At 37.0% G+C, this 18,752-nt stretch overlaps 1 protein-coding gene across 1 annotated transcript in view; it reads right to left on the bottom strand.

The window, feature by feature from the left end:
• Positions 1-12,581, bottom strand: part of LOC150088174 (uncharacterized) — a 137,168-nt gene extending 124,587 nt beyond the window's left edge. The window contains exon 1 of the mRNA XM_090370601.1: positions 12,104-12,581. Within this exon, the coding sequence (XP_090226727.1) occupies positions 12,104-12,502 (399 nt within the window). The 5' untranslated portion in view covers positions 12,503-12,581. The remainder of the gene's footprint in view (positions 1-12,103) is intronic.
• Positions 12,582-18,752: the final 6,171 nt, after the last annotated feature.

Genomic DNA, 18,752 nt, shown 5'->3' with positions numbered 1-18,752 from the left:
CCGATATGCCAAAATTACAAAAACCACATAATATCATCAGAAGAGTGAAGAAAAATAGTTATATATTTTTAATTAATTCAATTTAAAGACTTTATCTGGGGATGGCGATGAAGTAGCCAGAGTGGCACATAAGAAAATAAAACAAAAGAAAGAAAAAATGCATGATTTTGTACTGTAAAAACTGATATGTGTTTCGTAGCTTTGGTTGTTATAGTTGACTTCATTTGTACTGATCCCTTCACTGCTTCTCGTATTTTGTCTTTCTCCTTTATTATTGTGTTCACCGTTGCCACTGACAAATCTGTATTCCTTGTGATACTTGTTAATGTTTGGCTATTTTCATACTTCCTTATTATTTTAATTTTCTGATCCAACTTGATCTATTTCCTTTTCTTGATAGATTTACTAGTACCGCTGTCACTTATTTTCTTAGTCTGCACCATGATAACAGTCAAAAATAAGTTTTCTGAAAAGAACTTCACAGGGTTAAGGCGAAAACTCACTATTATCACCCCCATGGAAGCTCACATTTTACTAAAACACATTTCTGGAGGTCACTACCACCCAAAGGATACCCAAAGGCTATCCTAGAATAGATACCTTGTGGAAGGAGAAGAGGAAGACCTAAGAGGACAGGGATGGATGGAGTACGGGATTGCGTGACAGCCCGAGGCTTAACCGACCGAGACACCTTGAACCGCACTTTATGGCGGGAAAAATTCCTACTAAAAATAACTTGTAGGCTGAGGAAACCCATTATAAATGGAAACACTCCTCTTGAAGAAGACTACCATAAAACAATAAAATAATTTGCACTTTCCGGGTTACTGGGGTTTTCTGTTACTGCAATTCATCATAAACGGGTAGTAAACTCGATTTTATTGCATTTGCGATAATACCAATAGCTGGAATTCTGTGGGTTTTTAAGTTACAGTATTATAGTGAAATGTGTGTGTCCCCTTCACTGAAATCTTCAGTCATATAAAAAATATATAAATAACGTAACGTAAGTCAGGGACTAACTGTATCGAAAAATGTTCAGCAACCTACGTAAAAAGTATTGCGATAGATGAAAAAACTTACCACGTGCTACTCGCGTGTCCGATACGACGCTTCCCTTTATTTTTTACGATGTCGATTGTAAATCTAATAGCTTTCCTTTATTTTTTACAGTGTCGTGTATGGTTTGATCACCAACATTAGAATGGTTCTTTAAAGATTTAACGGATGCACCGTTTTCAAACTTTTGAATAATTTCAAGTTTTTGTGAAAGCGCAACCCTTGCGTTTGCCCATCATTTTCGCGATTTCTGAACAAAAAAAAAAAAAATAATAATAATAAAGATTCCGATATCCCTCACATAAATAACGAAACAAAATTTGCCTTTTATTGTGCTAATTGAATACAACAATCGATGCGACGCACTAAAACAAACATTTGGTCTCTCTCTCTCTCTCTCTCTTTTTTTTTTTTTGAGCTGCGGATGTGAAGACAGCGGGGGTTGCAAGATAATAGATACACTAATCTCCCAATTACGACTTATTTTAACGCCAATTCTTGTCGCTTATTTACGACTTGCAAAACATCTGTTTATACCTATTCTAGTTATTACTTGAATTTTATGATTTCTGGTTGTTGTTTTTTTTTTTTTTTTTTTTTTTAATTTGGAGTCTTGAAGTGTCCCGGTTAATCCGATCCCGGTAAATCGAGAGGCTGCTATATTTGGATCTTAGAAAGGCTTTTGATACTGTTACACATAGAAGACTGCTGCACAAATTGGAGCACAGTGTCACATTGGAGGCAAATTGCTGCTATGGATAAATGGATAGTTGAGCGGGAGAAGACAGAGTGGTAATCAATGGACACTGCTCTTTGCGTACTAATGTTATTAATGGAGTCCCCCAGGGCTCAGTGTTGGGCCCATGTTGTTTTCTGTATTCATTAATGATACTGATGATGGTTTATCAGACTTAATATCCAAGTTTGCAGACAATACCAAGGTCTGTTGGGTTGTTAATGACACTAATGACAGTACGCTGCTGCAACAGGATCTAGAAAAGTTGAGCACAGAGATGGGCTGAGAGGTGGCAACTGAAGTTCAACATTGAGAGTGCAGGCAGATATGAAGTTTTCTGAGCAGTGCAGACAGTCTGCAAGAGTAGCTCATGGTGTCTTGTCAATAATATACAGGAATTTTTCTAGCAGGGATAAGGAGGTGATTATCGCCTTGTATAAGGCAATGGTCAGGCCACACCTAGAGTACTGTATACAGGAGGTCTGGAGGCCTCATTTTAAGAAGGATGTAGGAACGAGTACAGAGAAAGGCAACAAGATTAGTGAATGGAACAAGGGGTTGCTCTTACAAAGAAAGGCTTAAGTTTTGCAAATTAGTGTCTGGAGACTAGGCACCTGCGAGATGATCTGATTGAGGTTTATTAAAAAGCCTTGAATGGTTTGAGCAGGCTCAATGCTGATGGGATTCTTCCTCTTGGTCAGAATAATCGCCTGAGAGGGCATAAATTCAAATTGAGGAACGACAGTTGTAGGATAGATGTGCGGAAGTTTGCCTTTAGCCAGCGGATGTTTGACTGGTGGAACAAACTTCCATCTGTCATTGTAGATGTTGATAGCTTAAACAGATTCAAGGCAGAACTAGACAAACATTTGGAGCAAGTGCATGGGTGAAATGAAAAGAGTGTTTTTTCTTTTTCTTTTTCTTTTTGGCTGATGTTACATTAGCTTGCTTTCTTGCATCATGTCCCCTTACTAATGCTAATTAAGTATTTTACAAGGAATATCAGAGTAAACATATGCACAAGTATCACCCTTGAAGTGAAAGGAATCCCACAGCAAATAATTGGAATAACTGTGATGAGCATTAAAGCAACCAATAATTGAGATCCTGTCAGAAAAAGTGGGATTTGACAGGCTGCAGGTCAAAATGGGCATCATTAAGATTGAAATTGAGACCCTGTATACAGTGGACCCCCACTTTACAATTGGTTCACTATACAATCAAATCACTTTACGATGGACTCACCATAATAAAATACCATTCCCTATATGATTCACTATTACTCAAAATTAAATTATACGTGAAAATCGGAGGAATATTTTCCACAGGTTAGTAAAATAAAAATAAAGTTATACCTACATACATAGCTTAATTACTACTGTAATGTGCAAATACTAATTAATTGATATTTCTGTTCACTAACATTTTCTTGGGGGTTGTAAAATTTAAAACAATAAAAAAGATAAGCAATCAAGAACATGGAACGAACAAATTGCAACTAACACGATACATGCTAGTGAGATATGGAGTAACAAGTTTACGAAGCTTAAAAAGTCGGTACGAAGAGAAGATTCTGATAATTTTTTATGTTTTTTATATGATTGAAGAGGAAAGGGAAACACATTTCACCACAATAATGTAAAAACCAACAGAATTCCAGTTATCAGTATTATCGCAAATGCAATAAGATTGAATTTACTACCCATTTATAACAGATTGCACTAACAGAAAAGCCCAATAAACCGGAAACTGCAAATTGTTTTTATTGTTTTATGGTTGTGACCTCCAGAAATGTGCTTTAAAAAATATCATGAAGGCTTTCAAAATTGATTCTTATAACTGAACATATGATAACAATGAAAGTGTAGTGCATTTTAATGATTTGAATTCGGTTTTTTGAAATTAAAGCGGCTGATTCCACTAACTAGTGATCACGTTAACCAGTGCCTACTTATTTCACATTACTAGCAGATGAGTTTATGACTGTCTCCAACCGGACCACATGGTCCTTCCTCTCAGCCAATAGCAGCATTTGTAAATGTGTTGGCCCAGTGTTTTATCTTTGCATCCTTTAGTTCATTTTTTGTGTTGTGCTTTCATCAATATATTAGTTTTAATCAATATGTACAATTTCTATTATAAAAATCAACTTTTGGAGAGATAAATAGCCTAGTTACATAGCAAATATTTCAACTTCCGATGTCTCGGAACAAATCACCAAAAAACAATAATTACAAAATGTGTTATTGGGTTCACATTACGATATTTTTATGATACGATGTCTCTATAACGGATTAATATCGTAAAGTGGAGTCCACCATATTTGTGAAATGAATGAGTAAGTTTTTAGGAGATTTAGATCTTTTCACAGTTAAGTTTGTTCTGTTAGTTTGATTATGCGTGATGTATTCAGTGTAAAGAAATAGTGGGGGGGGGGGGCATACTATATGAAATAAAATTTTTGGATATGGCATGCAGCACACAGCAAGAATATACCCAACTCTTTGACATAACGTGTCCTCAACAATGCCTCCCCTTCTGCATACACACTACTCAGATTCCCTCTAGTCACAATCTGGCAGAGTAGAGACAGTGATTATACACTAGCTCATGTAGATACCGCCTAAAGAGTTACAAATATGTTCAATCTGGTGGACTATCTAGCAGCTTGTCTGCAAACACCTTTTGAGCTGTACCCTCAAGATGTAAGACTGGATCTCACAGTGATGACCTTCATAAACTCAAAATACATCAATCATACTGCATGGTGTAAGAGATGGGTTGTCAGAGCTTTGCTTTGGAGACTAAACATGGGTTTCACTACTTCAAGCTGCCAATAAGCAAAATGATGGTAGAGTATTGCAGTGATTGATGAGTCATCTACCACCTAGTATCACTTGGTGACACAGGGATGGCATTCCTCTGTGTGGAATGGACACCACACTTCAACCCACGCTTATGTTGGTTCAAATCTGTGTGAACCCCTCCACTATACCAGGTGCAGCATTTCAAAACTTGCACACAGGGGTACACCCAGGGTTACTAACAGTCTCACCATTGTGAAGGTGCAAGCAAAGGATCTGTTTGTCACAAAATGACAGGACATAATCAAAATTTTGTCCACTTGACTCACAAATGTGACCTGAATATCAGTTCCATCAGCATTTTTACTCTGAGGTGGTGATACCTATCATAACTATCTATCACACCTTGCTTATGCACCCATAACAACAATATCACACCTTGTCATATCTATATGAAAATGGAACCAGAAAATACCACATAATAATTTAGAAAATGCTGGTAAAATATATACAGGAGGATTTGATTTCATTTATAAATTAAATTTAAAAAAAAAGAAAAGGAAAATTGTTTTTAAAAAAGTGCCTTCTGTCAGATGCCACTGGCAAGCATAGGGTTAATATTTATATAAATTCAACTTAAACCAATACTGACTCATATTGATTCCATTTTCAAGTTAATTTCAAAATTATGTATTTGAACATGTTTTTCCTTATATACATTTGTAAATAAATTTAATTGATAATATAAATTTTATATATATATATAAAAACTATATCTTTAATATTTATTCAATAAATATTTTTTGAAAATATTTATATATATAATACATTACTCAGAAATATGTGTGCATGTACAATTTTTAAATTTCATATTATTATTATCATCAAGGAAGCCGAGGCTTTTGCTGCACCAGCCAAAAAAAAAAAAAATTTGAGTTACCCTCAGAGAGAGAGAGAGAGAGAGAGAGAGAGAAAGAACAAGAGTAAGAAATAGAAGGGAATCACCAAGAAAGAGAAGAATGATGATATACAGCTCAGGACCCTGGGTGTGCCAAGCCCATTCTCACCAGATGTGAGCCCCCAGGGGGGGGGTGAGAATGGGCTTGGTACACACAGGTCCTTTATATTTCCCAGTGTATAAAACTATTAATAGTTTTATACACTGGGAAATATAAGGGATTAATATTTTATGTTTATAATGTTTTTATTTTTTTTTTGGAGGGCAGAATTAATAAAAAGTTATTTCAGTGAAAACAACATAATTTTCAAATTAATTTTAAAAAAAAAAATATATATATATATATAATAATTAATAAATTTAGGCATATAAGGTGCTAGTGACAGTATTTGTTACAACTCAGGGTGCAACCATTGTCAGGTTAACATCAGCATCAGTAGTGGCACTGCACCTGACTATCCCTTCTAACCACTTTCCACTGCATCTTTCAATCCCTTCTAACAGTTTGTCTAATTCTTCCTTGAATTTATTCAAACTACAGACCTCTAATACACCAGATGAAAATTTTTTCCAACAATCAAGCACTTGCTAGCCAAAGGCAAATTTCCACACATCTACCTGCAACCATCGTTCCTCAGAATATTGCTTTTATTATTGATCATAAAATAAAATACAATGTGTTTGTTTACCAGTCTCTGTTTTCTTAATAGCTGAAATTAATAAATTTCTGCTATTCATTATGGTACACAAGATTAAGGAAATTTGCTAAAAGGTGTGTGCAATTTGACTGACAGCTGCTGTCAATCACAAGTAGTGGCAGCAAATGAGAAACATTATCATGATTACCAATAATTCAAACCAACAATATAATAGTGTAATTTTGATTGATGTCAGCAAACATGCAACTTAGGGTCAATAAGTTACATATGCCTAAATTTTTTCAACTACTGTTTATCATTTACAAATAAATATCACTTAAATTTGTGTAATATCACTTCCTGGTGCATTCATTGAATGGAACTTTAAAAAATAATAACTAATGTAAAAATCGTGGGGTTGGGAAATTTTTCAGCAAGGGAGGCAATGCTACATATCCTCTTTGACCAATCCACTTACACTGATATCTCACATAAAAATGAACTCTGACTGGCAAAAAATTGAGCACAGCACCATCAGCTGGAACAACAGCCATCTACAGTTATCAAGGGAGCTGTTCTAAAAAAGCAGGTCATTTCAGAACAAGGTGAAATATGTGCAGCTGTGTAGAGTGTTAATAAAGAGTGTAGAGTGCAGCTGTGTAGAGTGCTAATAATGCCTGTAGAGTGCAGCTGTGCTAATAATGCCAGCCCATATTTTAAATCTAAATTTGTGCAGAAAATGAGAGTGTACATCATCCAGTTTGTTATTATTCTTATAATTATTTATATATATAATTATGACTTATGTCAGTACAAGTGTGTTCATGAGCTTTTGCATGTTCTTTAGTCTGAAAACTCTGCTGCCTCTACCTGAGATTGGTTAACTATGCCTCAATTAAAGAGGCCTTTAAGAATTGCTTAAACATTGCTGACAGCAATTCAATCTGGATCTCTTTCTCTCTCTCAACATGTGAAAAGTGGCAAAATCAGAGAAGATGCATCATCCAATAACTTATGTTGAGCCCAATATTGCCCATTATGACTCCATATGCCTGCCAGAGACCAAACTAAAGAATTATTATAATAGTTTGTTGGTTTTTTTTTTTTTTTTCATGAAACCCCAAACACAAAAGGTATCAAAACCTATAGTACTTAGTACCATGCATGGGTTAAAGAGGTAGTATGGGGGTGGGGGATGCCGAAAACTTTTCTCTAGGGAATAAATGTGGGTTTCACCACTTCAAGCCTCCAATAAGCAAAGGGGTGGTATAACACCGGTTGATGTAAGCCTGCACCTCTCAGCACATCCTTCAGAATAAGGCTGTTGTTGTTGTTGTTGTTATTTGGTTTTTTAGGAGCATTAGCAACTAAGGCCATATTGCTCCGGTGCGGTGGTCATTCCCTGACCTTTCCGCATGTTCCGTATTTGGTGGTGACGGGCTCGAACCCCGGTCTAATCAAGAAGGGTGTGCTACGCACTGCTGCTCCTTCCCACCTGGCTACGGAGGCGCCTCAGAATAAGGCATGCACTCTTATAAAATGATAGGGGTATTGGCCAATCTATATGCACAATATTCTACACTTCGCTTTGTTACTGGTGTAATTACCTTGCCGGTAACGACGCTGAAGCCACGGACATCCTCTACGACATTGCCCGCATTGCCCAGCCATACGGTTTGAAGATCAATGCTGGTAAGACAAAGGCCCTGACAACAGATGGGTCGCAAGCCACCATCTATCTCGAAGGCGTCCAGATCGAGCAAGTGCAGGACCTTGGGTCGCTGGTCCAGGAGAAGAAAGTTGCATCCACCATGGAAATCCACAGCAGAATTGGACAGGCGGCCACTGCGTTCGCCTCGCTCAAATGGTGTCTGTGGAAGAGGACCAACATTTCCACAAAGACTAAAATCCGACTCTTCCAGACTTTGATCCTGCCCATTCTTCTTTACGGATCGGAAACATGGATTTGTCTCAAGTTAGATTTGAACAAACTTGAGGTATTCCAAATGCGATGCCTGCGGCAGATCTTGGGCATCTCTCTTCGCGACCGCATCACTAATGATACCATCCGCGCCAGATGCCAACAGCAACCAACCATTGCCGACCAAATCCAGAAGCGAAGGCTTAGATGGTTTGGCCACGTATGTAGAATGGGCACGAACAGAATACCATCCACACTCCTTTGGAGACAACGACCCACCCAATGGAGCATCCAACGGACCGCGCCTAGGAAAACGTGGGCCAAGCAAGTGGAAAATGACTTGAAGAGCCGACGTCTCGACCTTAACCAGGCCAGGACTGACGCCATGGATCGTAAGGTATGGAAGAACATCACAGAGCAAGTCCGAAACCCTGTGGCACCTACAGCAGCATACTGGTTGCGTGGCCAACCGCCTCCCCAGCTGCTAGCTAAGGACCAAAGAAGAAGAAGAAGAATTACCTTACTATCACACCCTAGTGCTTGTATTGGGTGATGATTCAAATCAAAATCTTTTCTTCCAGTGGTATTCAAGGTGTGAGAATGTTCACTATCCACAGCTACAATGACAAACCTTCCTCAGGTCCAACGTTAACTCTCTACTCTCAAAATTATTTGCTGGTCTAGATGTTTATTATTCAAAACACATTCCTCATAAAGTTGAATTGCTGTGGCTGCATCTCGATCATCACATGCCCGTAAAACCAACAGCTTTTCACGCTTCTTTGCAGGCATAAACATTCTATTTCAGCAGGTAGGACCAGTTTCCACAAAATAAACACAGGCATTTGTTTAAAAAATATATGTTCATGTAAAAATGTACATTGGGCTTTCAGTAAACTTAATAATTAATCATCTAAACTTCTAATTTTGATCTTAATTTATTACCTTTCTCATAGATAAAAACTTTGCTGGTCTCTATTCTAAGGTCTCCTGATTAATCTTATATACTTATGTACTTGAGATTATTATTATTATTGTATTTAAGAAGATAATTAGGTATATCCAGTAAAACATAATTTTAATTATAATAAAACATTAAATACAAATAGTTTGTATTTAATGTTTTATTATAATTAAAGTTATGTTTTACTGGATATACATAATTATCTTCTTATATACAATGGATTCCAGTGAAACAGGCCCATTTACTCACATTATTGTATTTTCTACAATCTTCATAACATCTAGTAATGGGGAACATCCAGTAATTCAGTTTCCCTCCAGCTCTAATGAATGATTACAACCAGAACCAAGGCCGGATTTTTTCCCGTAGGTCCAGGCACTTCTGTTTCATAGGGACCAGAAATGTTTAGGTTAGGCGGATGCATTTTTAGGCATATTGTTTTGTTTTGATTTTTATTTTTTAATAAGTCTACAGGAGGATGGGTAATCAGAATTATGTTGAATAATTTTTTTCAGATAGCAAAACAGTATGTAAACAGGCCTTAACAGCTGATTTTTTAACTATGCTGAATGTAATATTTCTTTTGCCCTTATGAATTAAAAACGTTTAAAGTAGTAGTACTAATACCATTACATGTGCATATTTTTATGCTAATTATTGTATACTGAAGAAATCATTAAAGCAATGACAAGCAAATAACCACAGTAAAACCCCTATCTACCTACTGAACCTCATTTTATCATAAATTTCAATATATCACAGAAATGTTTTGATCCTGACAAGTTCATATGGAGTACCTCATTAGTTTGTAACTTTATATTTTTTTATTCTCCTAAAAATAATTCTCTTACCAAAATAACAAAACAAAAAAAAAAAAAAAAAACACCGGAACATAAAATAATCTCAAAAGCTTTACACGTTTTTACAGAAATGGAAATATCCAATAGCATATTATGCCTGTCCTCGTTGCATATAGATTTATTCAAGAAGAAAAATGTGTCAAATTTTATTATATAAATTACAAAAAAAAAAAAAAAAGTCAACTTTTTTTTTCTTTGAAGGCCCTTTTGTTTTTGTAGGTGCAGGGAATAGTGAATAGTGCCTATTGGATAATAGCCCTGACCATACCATTAGTTTTCCCCAGTTATCTTTCTGTTATTTAAGGCTTTCACTTCACTATGTTGTTATTATTATTATTAGCCCTGACCATACCATTAGTTTTCCCCAGTTATCTTTCTGTTATTTAAGGCTTTCACTTCACTATGTTGTTATTATTATTATTAGCCATATGGTACAAGGAAGACTGAGGCTTATGCTGCACCAGCCAAAAAAAAAAAAAAAATTCCCGAGTTACCCCCTGAGAAAGAAAGGGGGGAGAGAGAGAGAGAGAGAAGTACAAAGGAATCACCAAGAAAGAGAAGAATGATGATATCCAGCTCAGGACCCTGGGTTTGCCAAGCCCATACTCACCAGATGTGAGCCCCCGGGGTTAAATCATATTATTATACAGTATATACAACACTTGGTGATTCCTTTGTACTTCTCTCTCCCTTTCTTTTTTTTTTTCTCTCTCTCTTTCTCCTTTCTTTCTCAGGGGGTAACTCCGGCAATTTTTTTTTTTTTTTTTTTTGGCTGGTGCAGCATAAGCCTCAGGCTTCCTTGTACCATATGGCTAATAAAATAATAATAATAACAACATAGTGAAGTGAAAGCCTTAAATAACAGAAAGATACCGGGGAAAACTAATGGTATGGTACACAAAGAAAACAATATCAAAAAATTAGCCAATGTGATGGAAGAACTCATCTTGCAACTGAAGGACAGAATGAAACACTCTTGATATGTCTCAAATTCAAAAGACAACAGCTGTTATGCTATTTGACATGTAACAACATTAAAATGATGTATGATTTTGTCCATGCTCAAATATTTTGTTAAACGTTTCTCAAAACTGCGGTATGCTACCTTGAATTCTAGGAAATAAACAATTAGTGATATTTTTGGTTTCAAGTTATAGGAACTATGCCGCCAGTTTGCAAATGCCAAAACTATGAAAACATCTTTATATTCTTGTTTTGTGTTTTCTGAAAACTATGCTAGGAAATGACATCATGTAACTTATGGTCATCTACTTGTCAACACTCCAAACATAAAATATTGGTGGACCTATTCACTTCATTATTATTATCTGTGCCATTTCATAGAAATTCTTCAATTTAACAATTTAAGATCACTCTGTGCATATTATATCTTTCACACACCATAACATTACATTTTCATATGGATCACTTTAAAAAAAAAAAGGGGGCTCACATGTGGTGAGTATGGGCTTGGCACACCCAGGATCCCAAGCTGGATATCATCATTCTTCTCTTTCTTGGTGATTCCTTTCTACTTCTGTCTGTCTCTTTCTCACTCTGAGGGTAACTTGGGATTTTTTTTTTTTTTTTTTTGGCTGGTTCAGCATAAGCCTCAGGCTTCCTTGCACCATATGGTTAATAATAATAATAATATTATTATTTTAATCTAGACATCGATTGCCACACTAATTTAAATTCAAAATCAGCATTTTATAAGTTGCTCCAATTGTGACAGTTGAAAGTTTCAGGTGAAACTTTATTCAATGTTTAACTGGTTAAAATTAATAAGCTTTTCGACTGATAACGAATAGTTATCACTACGTATTTATTACTAATTATAAAATTCATAATTGGATTTTACACTCAAACATAACTTCAGCAAAGGTTGATGTCTGATTAGTTTCGAGCGAGGGAGGAAAGAGACTCGATAAGCTGCCTAAGAAACAGAGTAACAGTCGTCAATACTATGCATATGAAGTGAATTTTATCTGTATATTATTTTGTTCGTGCATTTTTCGCCTAAAAAGCTTCATAATAATTTTAAAACGCATACGTTTTTTTCCCCCTTTGATTAAACTTTAAAATGACTGTAATTGTACTTAGCATCATCATACTGATACAATAATTACTGTGCTGCATTGCACGACCAACATAAATATTTACCTCTGTGGACGGAAGATGTACAACACCTGTGCTTCGCCTTTTCTCTCTTAATTTTCTCCTCTCTCGCTGTGCTTTCCCTTTGTTTACATGATTAGGTCTAGGACATCGCTTGTCCTTGGACCTAGTAGTAGGTTTAGGGGAGGCATCATGATCGACTATACCAAGTGTGCTGACACACAAGCTAATGTCAACAGATTCTACTTGACCTGAACTTGTAGAAGATACAGATCCGGCAACACTTGAGCCAACTTCGCCATCAGCCATATTACCTGAATCTAAAGCTGCTCGAGATGATGGCACACTCCTGGTATTTGTACGTGCACTTCTAATTCGAGATCGCCTCGATGAAAGCTCAAACTCATGATCGAAATCTTCTTGACTTAATGAACTAGAAGCCATTCTCTCCTTAAAAACAATATCAAATGTAAGTTTCTTCAATTAAGATGCACTACTTAAATGATGTCATTGCAACCACAATTGCTGTATTATGTATTACACTTGCTGTCTAGAAGTCCTAGTAACACTAATATTGAAAGCAGTTTCGCTAATCACAGCTGACTGACGTCTCACCAAAGGAAGCTGAGTTCTGTATTCAGGAGTATTCCATAAAATCTTCACTTTTCAAATTTGCTTATGGAGATGTTTTCCGCTCTATATATTTTTTTTTTATTTTCTAATTATCATAACTTCAATAAATTATATAAGGCAAGGAAATATCCCAATGAAAAGCTTTCCATAAATGGACGAAGAAAAAAAAACACAAACCGGCTATATTTACAAACCAGGTTAATTCGTGATGCTAGCACACTCCGCACCACATTCTACACATATTTTCATTTAATATTAGCACGCACAAAAATTTTACTACTGCATTAATAATTAGAACATTAGAAGCATTTTTATAACGTATTTGTTACAGACACTAAAATAACATATAAATTGCGACGCACAAACAAAATTTTCATGTCATGTTCACCATATGTTGCAAATGCAGGCCCGAGAATTATGAGGGTGGATCAGCTAAAAACGGGTACTCTTTTTCTCGTATAATTGGTACATCACTTTTCAAAATATTTGCGCCACAGTTTTCATATTATGACATAAATTTTCTGTTTATACTCCGGGACGACCACGCGGTCAGAGGAATTCACATGATAGAGAGGAAAACAAGAAACAGCACCGTATTTAGCAGCCACGGGTTTGAACCCTGGTCACTCAAGGCATGTGTACTAATGTACCCGCGCGACTGACCACTCGGCTATCTTGCGCACAAAAGGCTGTCGGCTCATGTTTTATGTTCAGGGTCGGCAAAAGATATTTGAGAATCATACGTGAGCCCGAAAATTGGCGCCATCGGCAAGTTTTGATAAAAATAAAGATTTCACATCTGATCTGTTTAAGGGAAGCAAACTTATTCGCCCATGTGCATTATGTTCATGAATTGTGTGCATCCTCTGGTCGGGTTGTCTGGTTTTTTTTTGCCGGACGAAAACATCTGGGTTCCTGGAGAAACTAAAACTTACCCTCCTCGCCTCAGACAGACGAACTCAGCCACGATGTGAAAAACGGCCCGTCCCATGAAAGTTTCTTGTATCACTCGCCGGATCGAAACAAGATCTTATTGCATGCAGAGCCGGATTTACGTATAAACAAAATAAGCAGTAGCTAAGGGGCCCCACCCATCGGGGGCCCCGGAAAAAAATAAAGAGATAATAATAATAAGTGTATTTTTTAGGTTTTTTTAAATTAAACTTTTGGGGGCCCCAAAACATTTTGTGCTTAGGGGCCCCGCAATACCTAAATCCGGCCCCCCCCCCCATGCATGGTTTTTGTGCATTGCAGACTGAAATACAGATTGCCATTTTTCATATTTACATCTGACCTGTTCCTTGATTTCATTTAATGCAGTTGCAATATCTCATAACTGATATCGTTACATTCAGATCAAAGCGAACAGTTTTAAATGTGAATCTGCATTATTGTTGTTTTTTGTTGCATTAAAACTAGGTTTAAATAATAAAAATAGGTAAAAATTAATTTCTTTTAACATCTCATTAAAAAATAAATAAATTTACTGCAATATTGAATTTTTTTTTTGTAAAATTAAAGTATTATATTTAGAAACAACTATTTTTATATTTTTTAGAAAAATTAAAATACCATCGGAATTCAGGGGCCTTTGCATTTTCGACCCTCCGGCGAAAATCCGGTGAGCCCGTACCTAGGTAGAGCACTGCCTGGATTTATAAACGTATTGCAGTCAATGTTCGCTAGTTAAAGCACTAACCCGATGTTACCAACAGTAAATTCTACTGTTGTGCGAAGTATCCAAGGAATTAATCGTGGATGCTACTAAAAGTTTCATAACTATTAAGAAATATTGTTCAAGATTTAGACCTAAATGGTTATCAAATGAACTAATGAGACTCGTGACAGAGAAGAAAAATGCATGGGATGCACATAAATTATCAAGCGCCTCAGAAGCCTATGGCAGATATAAGTTAGTCTGTAATCAGGTCACAAAGGAGGTGAGGCAGGCGAGGGCAGATTACGAGAAATCTTTGGCAAAAAGATGCTAGGAAAAACAGCAAGGATTTCTTTACTTATATAAACTCTAAAAGGAAGGGGATGAATCTGATTGGTCCACTTGATATCGATAGTTCGACTGTTATTATTATTATTATTATTATTATTATTATTATTATTATTATTAGCTTATGGTGCAAGGAAGCCTGAGGCTTATGCTGCACCAGCCAAAAAAAAAATTCCCGAGTCACACTTAAGAGAGAGAGAGGGTCAAAAGGGAATCAGCAAGAAAGAGAAGAATGATGATATCCAGCTCAGGACCCTGGGTGTGCCAAGCCCACACTCACCAGATGTGAGCCCATGGGGGATGATCCTGCTCAGAGAGCAAACAAACTGAATGCGTATTTTGCATCTACAATTCACACATGAGGAGTTATTATTAAGGTTTGAAAATGCCAGAAGGTTATCAAATTGTAGCAAGGTGCTTAATAATTTTGTAATAACTGAGAGCAAAGTGGAGGAGATATTGTTGAAGTTAAACATAAGAAATGCACCTGGGGTAGATGGGATCTATCCAGTTATATTAAAGGAGGCGGCAAAGCAACTAAGCAAACCATTGGCCATAATTATGAGAGCATCCTCGGACTCAGTGGAGGTCCCACGGACTGGAGATGTGCAAATGTATCCCCAATTCACAAAGGGGGATCGAAGGGTGACACGAGTAATTACAGACCAGTTAGTTTAACTTCTGTTTCAGATAAAATAATGGAGTCACTGGTTAAAGATGCATTGCAGGATCATCTAGACAAGATGATCCTGCAGCAATAATTCAGACATAGCATGGGTTTGTTAAGAGAAAGCCTTGTCTGACAAATTTGATAGAATATTATGATGTGGTTACAAAGGAACTGGTTGCAAAAAATAATTTTCATATCATATATATTTGGATTTCAGGAAAGATTTTGACACTGTTGCGCATGGAAGACTATTGTACAAATTGGAGCAGAATGGTATTAAGGGTAAGTTGCTACAATGGATAAAAGGATGGTTAAGAGGGAGAAGACAGAGGGTAGTAATGAATGGGTGCTCCTCTTCCTGGACTAATGTTATTAGTGGAGTCCCACAGGGTTCAGTGTTGGGTCCTCTGTTGTTTTGTATATTTATCAATGATATTGATGAAGGTATATCAGGCTTTGTGTCGATGTTTGCAGATGATACAAAGGTTGGCAGGGTTGTTAATGACAGTAATGGCAGTGTGCTACTGCAACAAGATCTAGATAATTTGGGCAGATGAGTTAAGAAGTGGCAACTGAAGTTTAACCTAGACAAATGCAAAGTACTGCATATGGGTAGAAGTAACGTCAGAGAAACGTACTAACTCTGTGGTACTACACTTAAGGTGGTAGAAATTGAAAAAGTCCTGGGAGTAATTGTGCAGTCAGATATGAAGTTTTCTGATCAATGCAGACAGGCTGCCAGGGCAGGTCATGGGGTTCTGTCAATGATATATAGGAATTTTGTTAGCAGCGAAAAGGTGGTGATTGTCCCTCTGTATAAGGCAATGGTCAGGCCACGCCTTGAGTACTGCGTACAGGTCTGGAGGCCTCATTTTAGGAAGGATGTAGTTTTGCTTGAGCAAATACATTTGCGGATTAAGGATAGGTTAAATAAATTTAAGAAGGAAGTGGACACGCATTTGGAGGGAATGGTGTGAATTTTTTTTTTTTTTTTTTTTTTGGCTGATGCAGCTTAAACTCATACACTTGCTTCCTTGCATCACATGCCACTACTACTACTACTACTATTACTACTACTACTACTACTATAATGGTGCAGCATAAGCTTCCACCGTATAGAATTTAAATACTGTCTCAGACCACCCTAGTCACTTTTACGAAAGCAAAAACCCTTCCCTTTACCCTTGATGGTAGTTATCGCTTTGATAGTTGGGGCCACTACGCAAATTATATTTGGGGCCACCAAAATAATTAATAATAAAAAAAAAAAAAGAATAAAAAATAATTAAAAGTTAGGTGGCAAATAAATGAAATTTTGTACTTTTGAATTTTTTGCTTAAATTTTCGTTTAAATTAATCAAGATTTTTATGATGTTTACTGAAAACATTAATCCATTTTAGAACACTATAGGAAAATGTCTTGGCTTGTGGGTCCCCCCAAAGCCTGGGGCTCCTTAGGCACGTGCCTCATTGCCTTAATGGGTAATCCACCACTGAGCGTGTACAGAGAAGGACAACAAGATTGGTGAGTGAATGAAGGCATCCTCTTACCAAGAAAGACTTAAATTCTGCAAATTGCAGTGGCTGGAGACTAGGCACCTGCACGGTGATCTGATTGAGGTGTATAAGACCTTGAATGGATTGAGCACATTGAATTCTGATGGGATCCTTCCAGTTGTTCAGATTACGAAGCTAAGGGGGCATAAATTCAAATTAAAAAAAGACAGATGTAGAATAGATGTGCGGAAATTTGCTTTTAGCCAGCGGGTGGTTAACTGCTGGAACAAACTTCCATCTTTCGTTGTGGAAGTTGATAGGTTAAATAAATTTAAGAAGGAACTGGACACGCATTTAGAGGGAATGGTGTGAATTTTTTTTTTTTTTTTTTTGGCTAATGCAGCTTAAACTCATACACTTGCTTCCTTGCATCACATGCCACTACTACTACTACTATAATGGTGCAGCATAAGCTTCCACCGTATAGAATTTAAATACTGTCTCAGACCCCCCTAGTCACTTTTACGAAAGCAAAAACCCTTCCCTTTACCCTTTTGATGGTAGCTTTCGCTTTGAGTAAATCCCACTTCGGCAAACTGTGATCACTGCTACCTAATACTTCTTTATCTGCAGATTCTTGATGCATGAATAATCAGATCAAGAGTATTACTCCCTCTAGTTGCCTCCCGAACATGCTGCTGTAGAAAACAATCATCTAATAAATTCACAAAAGCCTTGCTAGTGTGTGGGTGACCAACCCACAAATTCCAGTCAATATCCGGGAAATTAAAATCCCCCATTATAAGACACTCTAATTTACTGGCCCACTCTATTTCTCTGCACAATCTCTCATTATACTCCTCAGATTCACAAGGGCTAAACACACACCTACTCTCATTTTTCCTTTCCCAGTGCTTATGTCACACCAAACAGGCTCAACATTGCATTGTCACCAACATTAATTGGATGCTCTTACTTAAATTTTATGTGTTTCTTAACTAACAACATAACCCATCCTCACTTCCTGTCCTGTCTATCCTTTCTGTACACATTGTACTCCCCAAATTTCAGTTCTGCACTGCTTATGTCTGTGTGACACCATGTCTCTGATATTCCAACAATATCTGCCTTTGATGTTTTGACTAGCACTTCAACCTCATCGAATTTATTAACTATACCCCTAGCAGTGGTGTACATGAAAGTATATATGCACCTATTTCTGATCTTAGTTACCCTAACACAGCCCATGTATTTACTTGTTCTACGAGGACTCCCACCAGTCCAGAAAATTCCAATAGCCTTGCTTTCCAGGCAGCTGCTCAATTGCATTTCAATAGTAGTTGAAGAATCACTTTTACGTCTGCCATCGGCTACTGTTAATCTATTATTCCTTGTATCCACCCAAGCTAGCAGTTTTCCGACCCACCTGACTCTGCATCGATAGCATCAGCAAAAATTGTTGCAACCTTTCTATTTGTGTGTTTTACCTCCCTGTAGAAGCAGTCTCTCCTGTTAACATTCAGTCTTCTAACCTCTTTTTGCCATTCATCATCATTCTCTTGACGATCCCTCCTAAAGAGCTTCAGTACAATTGCCTTTTCCGTTGTTACCCAATCAAAGAATTCCACTCCTTTCACTTCCACAGTATACATCGTTACTTATATTGAACTTATTCCTAGCAAGTTTGAAAATGAGTCCCGAACGATCGCTATTCCTCACATCATGCACAGATCTTTCCACCCTTTAACCTTACATTTTAAAATTCAAGGAAGTGAAGCCAGTCGACATCGCTGGACAATGCAGTGTCGAGTCAGTTTGGTGTGACATAAGCATTGGGAGATCAAAATTGAGAGTAGGAGTGTGCTATAGACCTAATGACTCTGATCAGT

This window comes from Mastigoproctus giganteus, chromosome 3, assembly GCF_048544385.1.
Source record: "Mastigoproctus giganteus isolate SK-2022 chromosome 3, ASM4854438v1, whole genome shotgun sequence".
NCBI lineage: Eukaryota > Metazoa > Arthropoda > Arachnida > Uropygi > Thelyphonidae > Mastigoproctus > Mastigoproctus giganteus.
The sequence above is the reverse complement of the archived record's forward strand: the minus strand, read 5'-3'. Positions and strand labels throughout refer to the sequence as shown.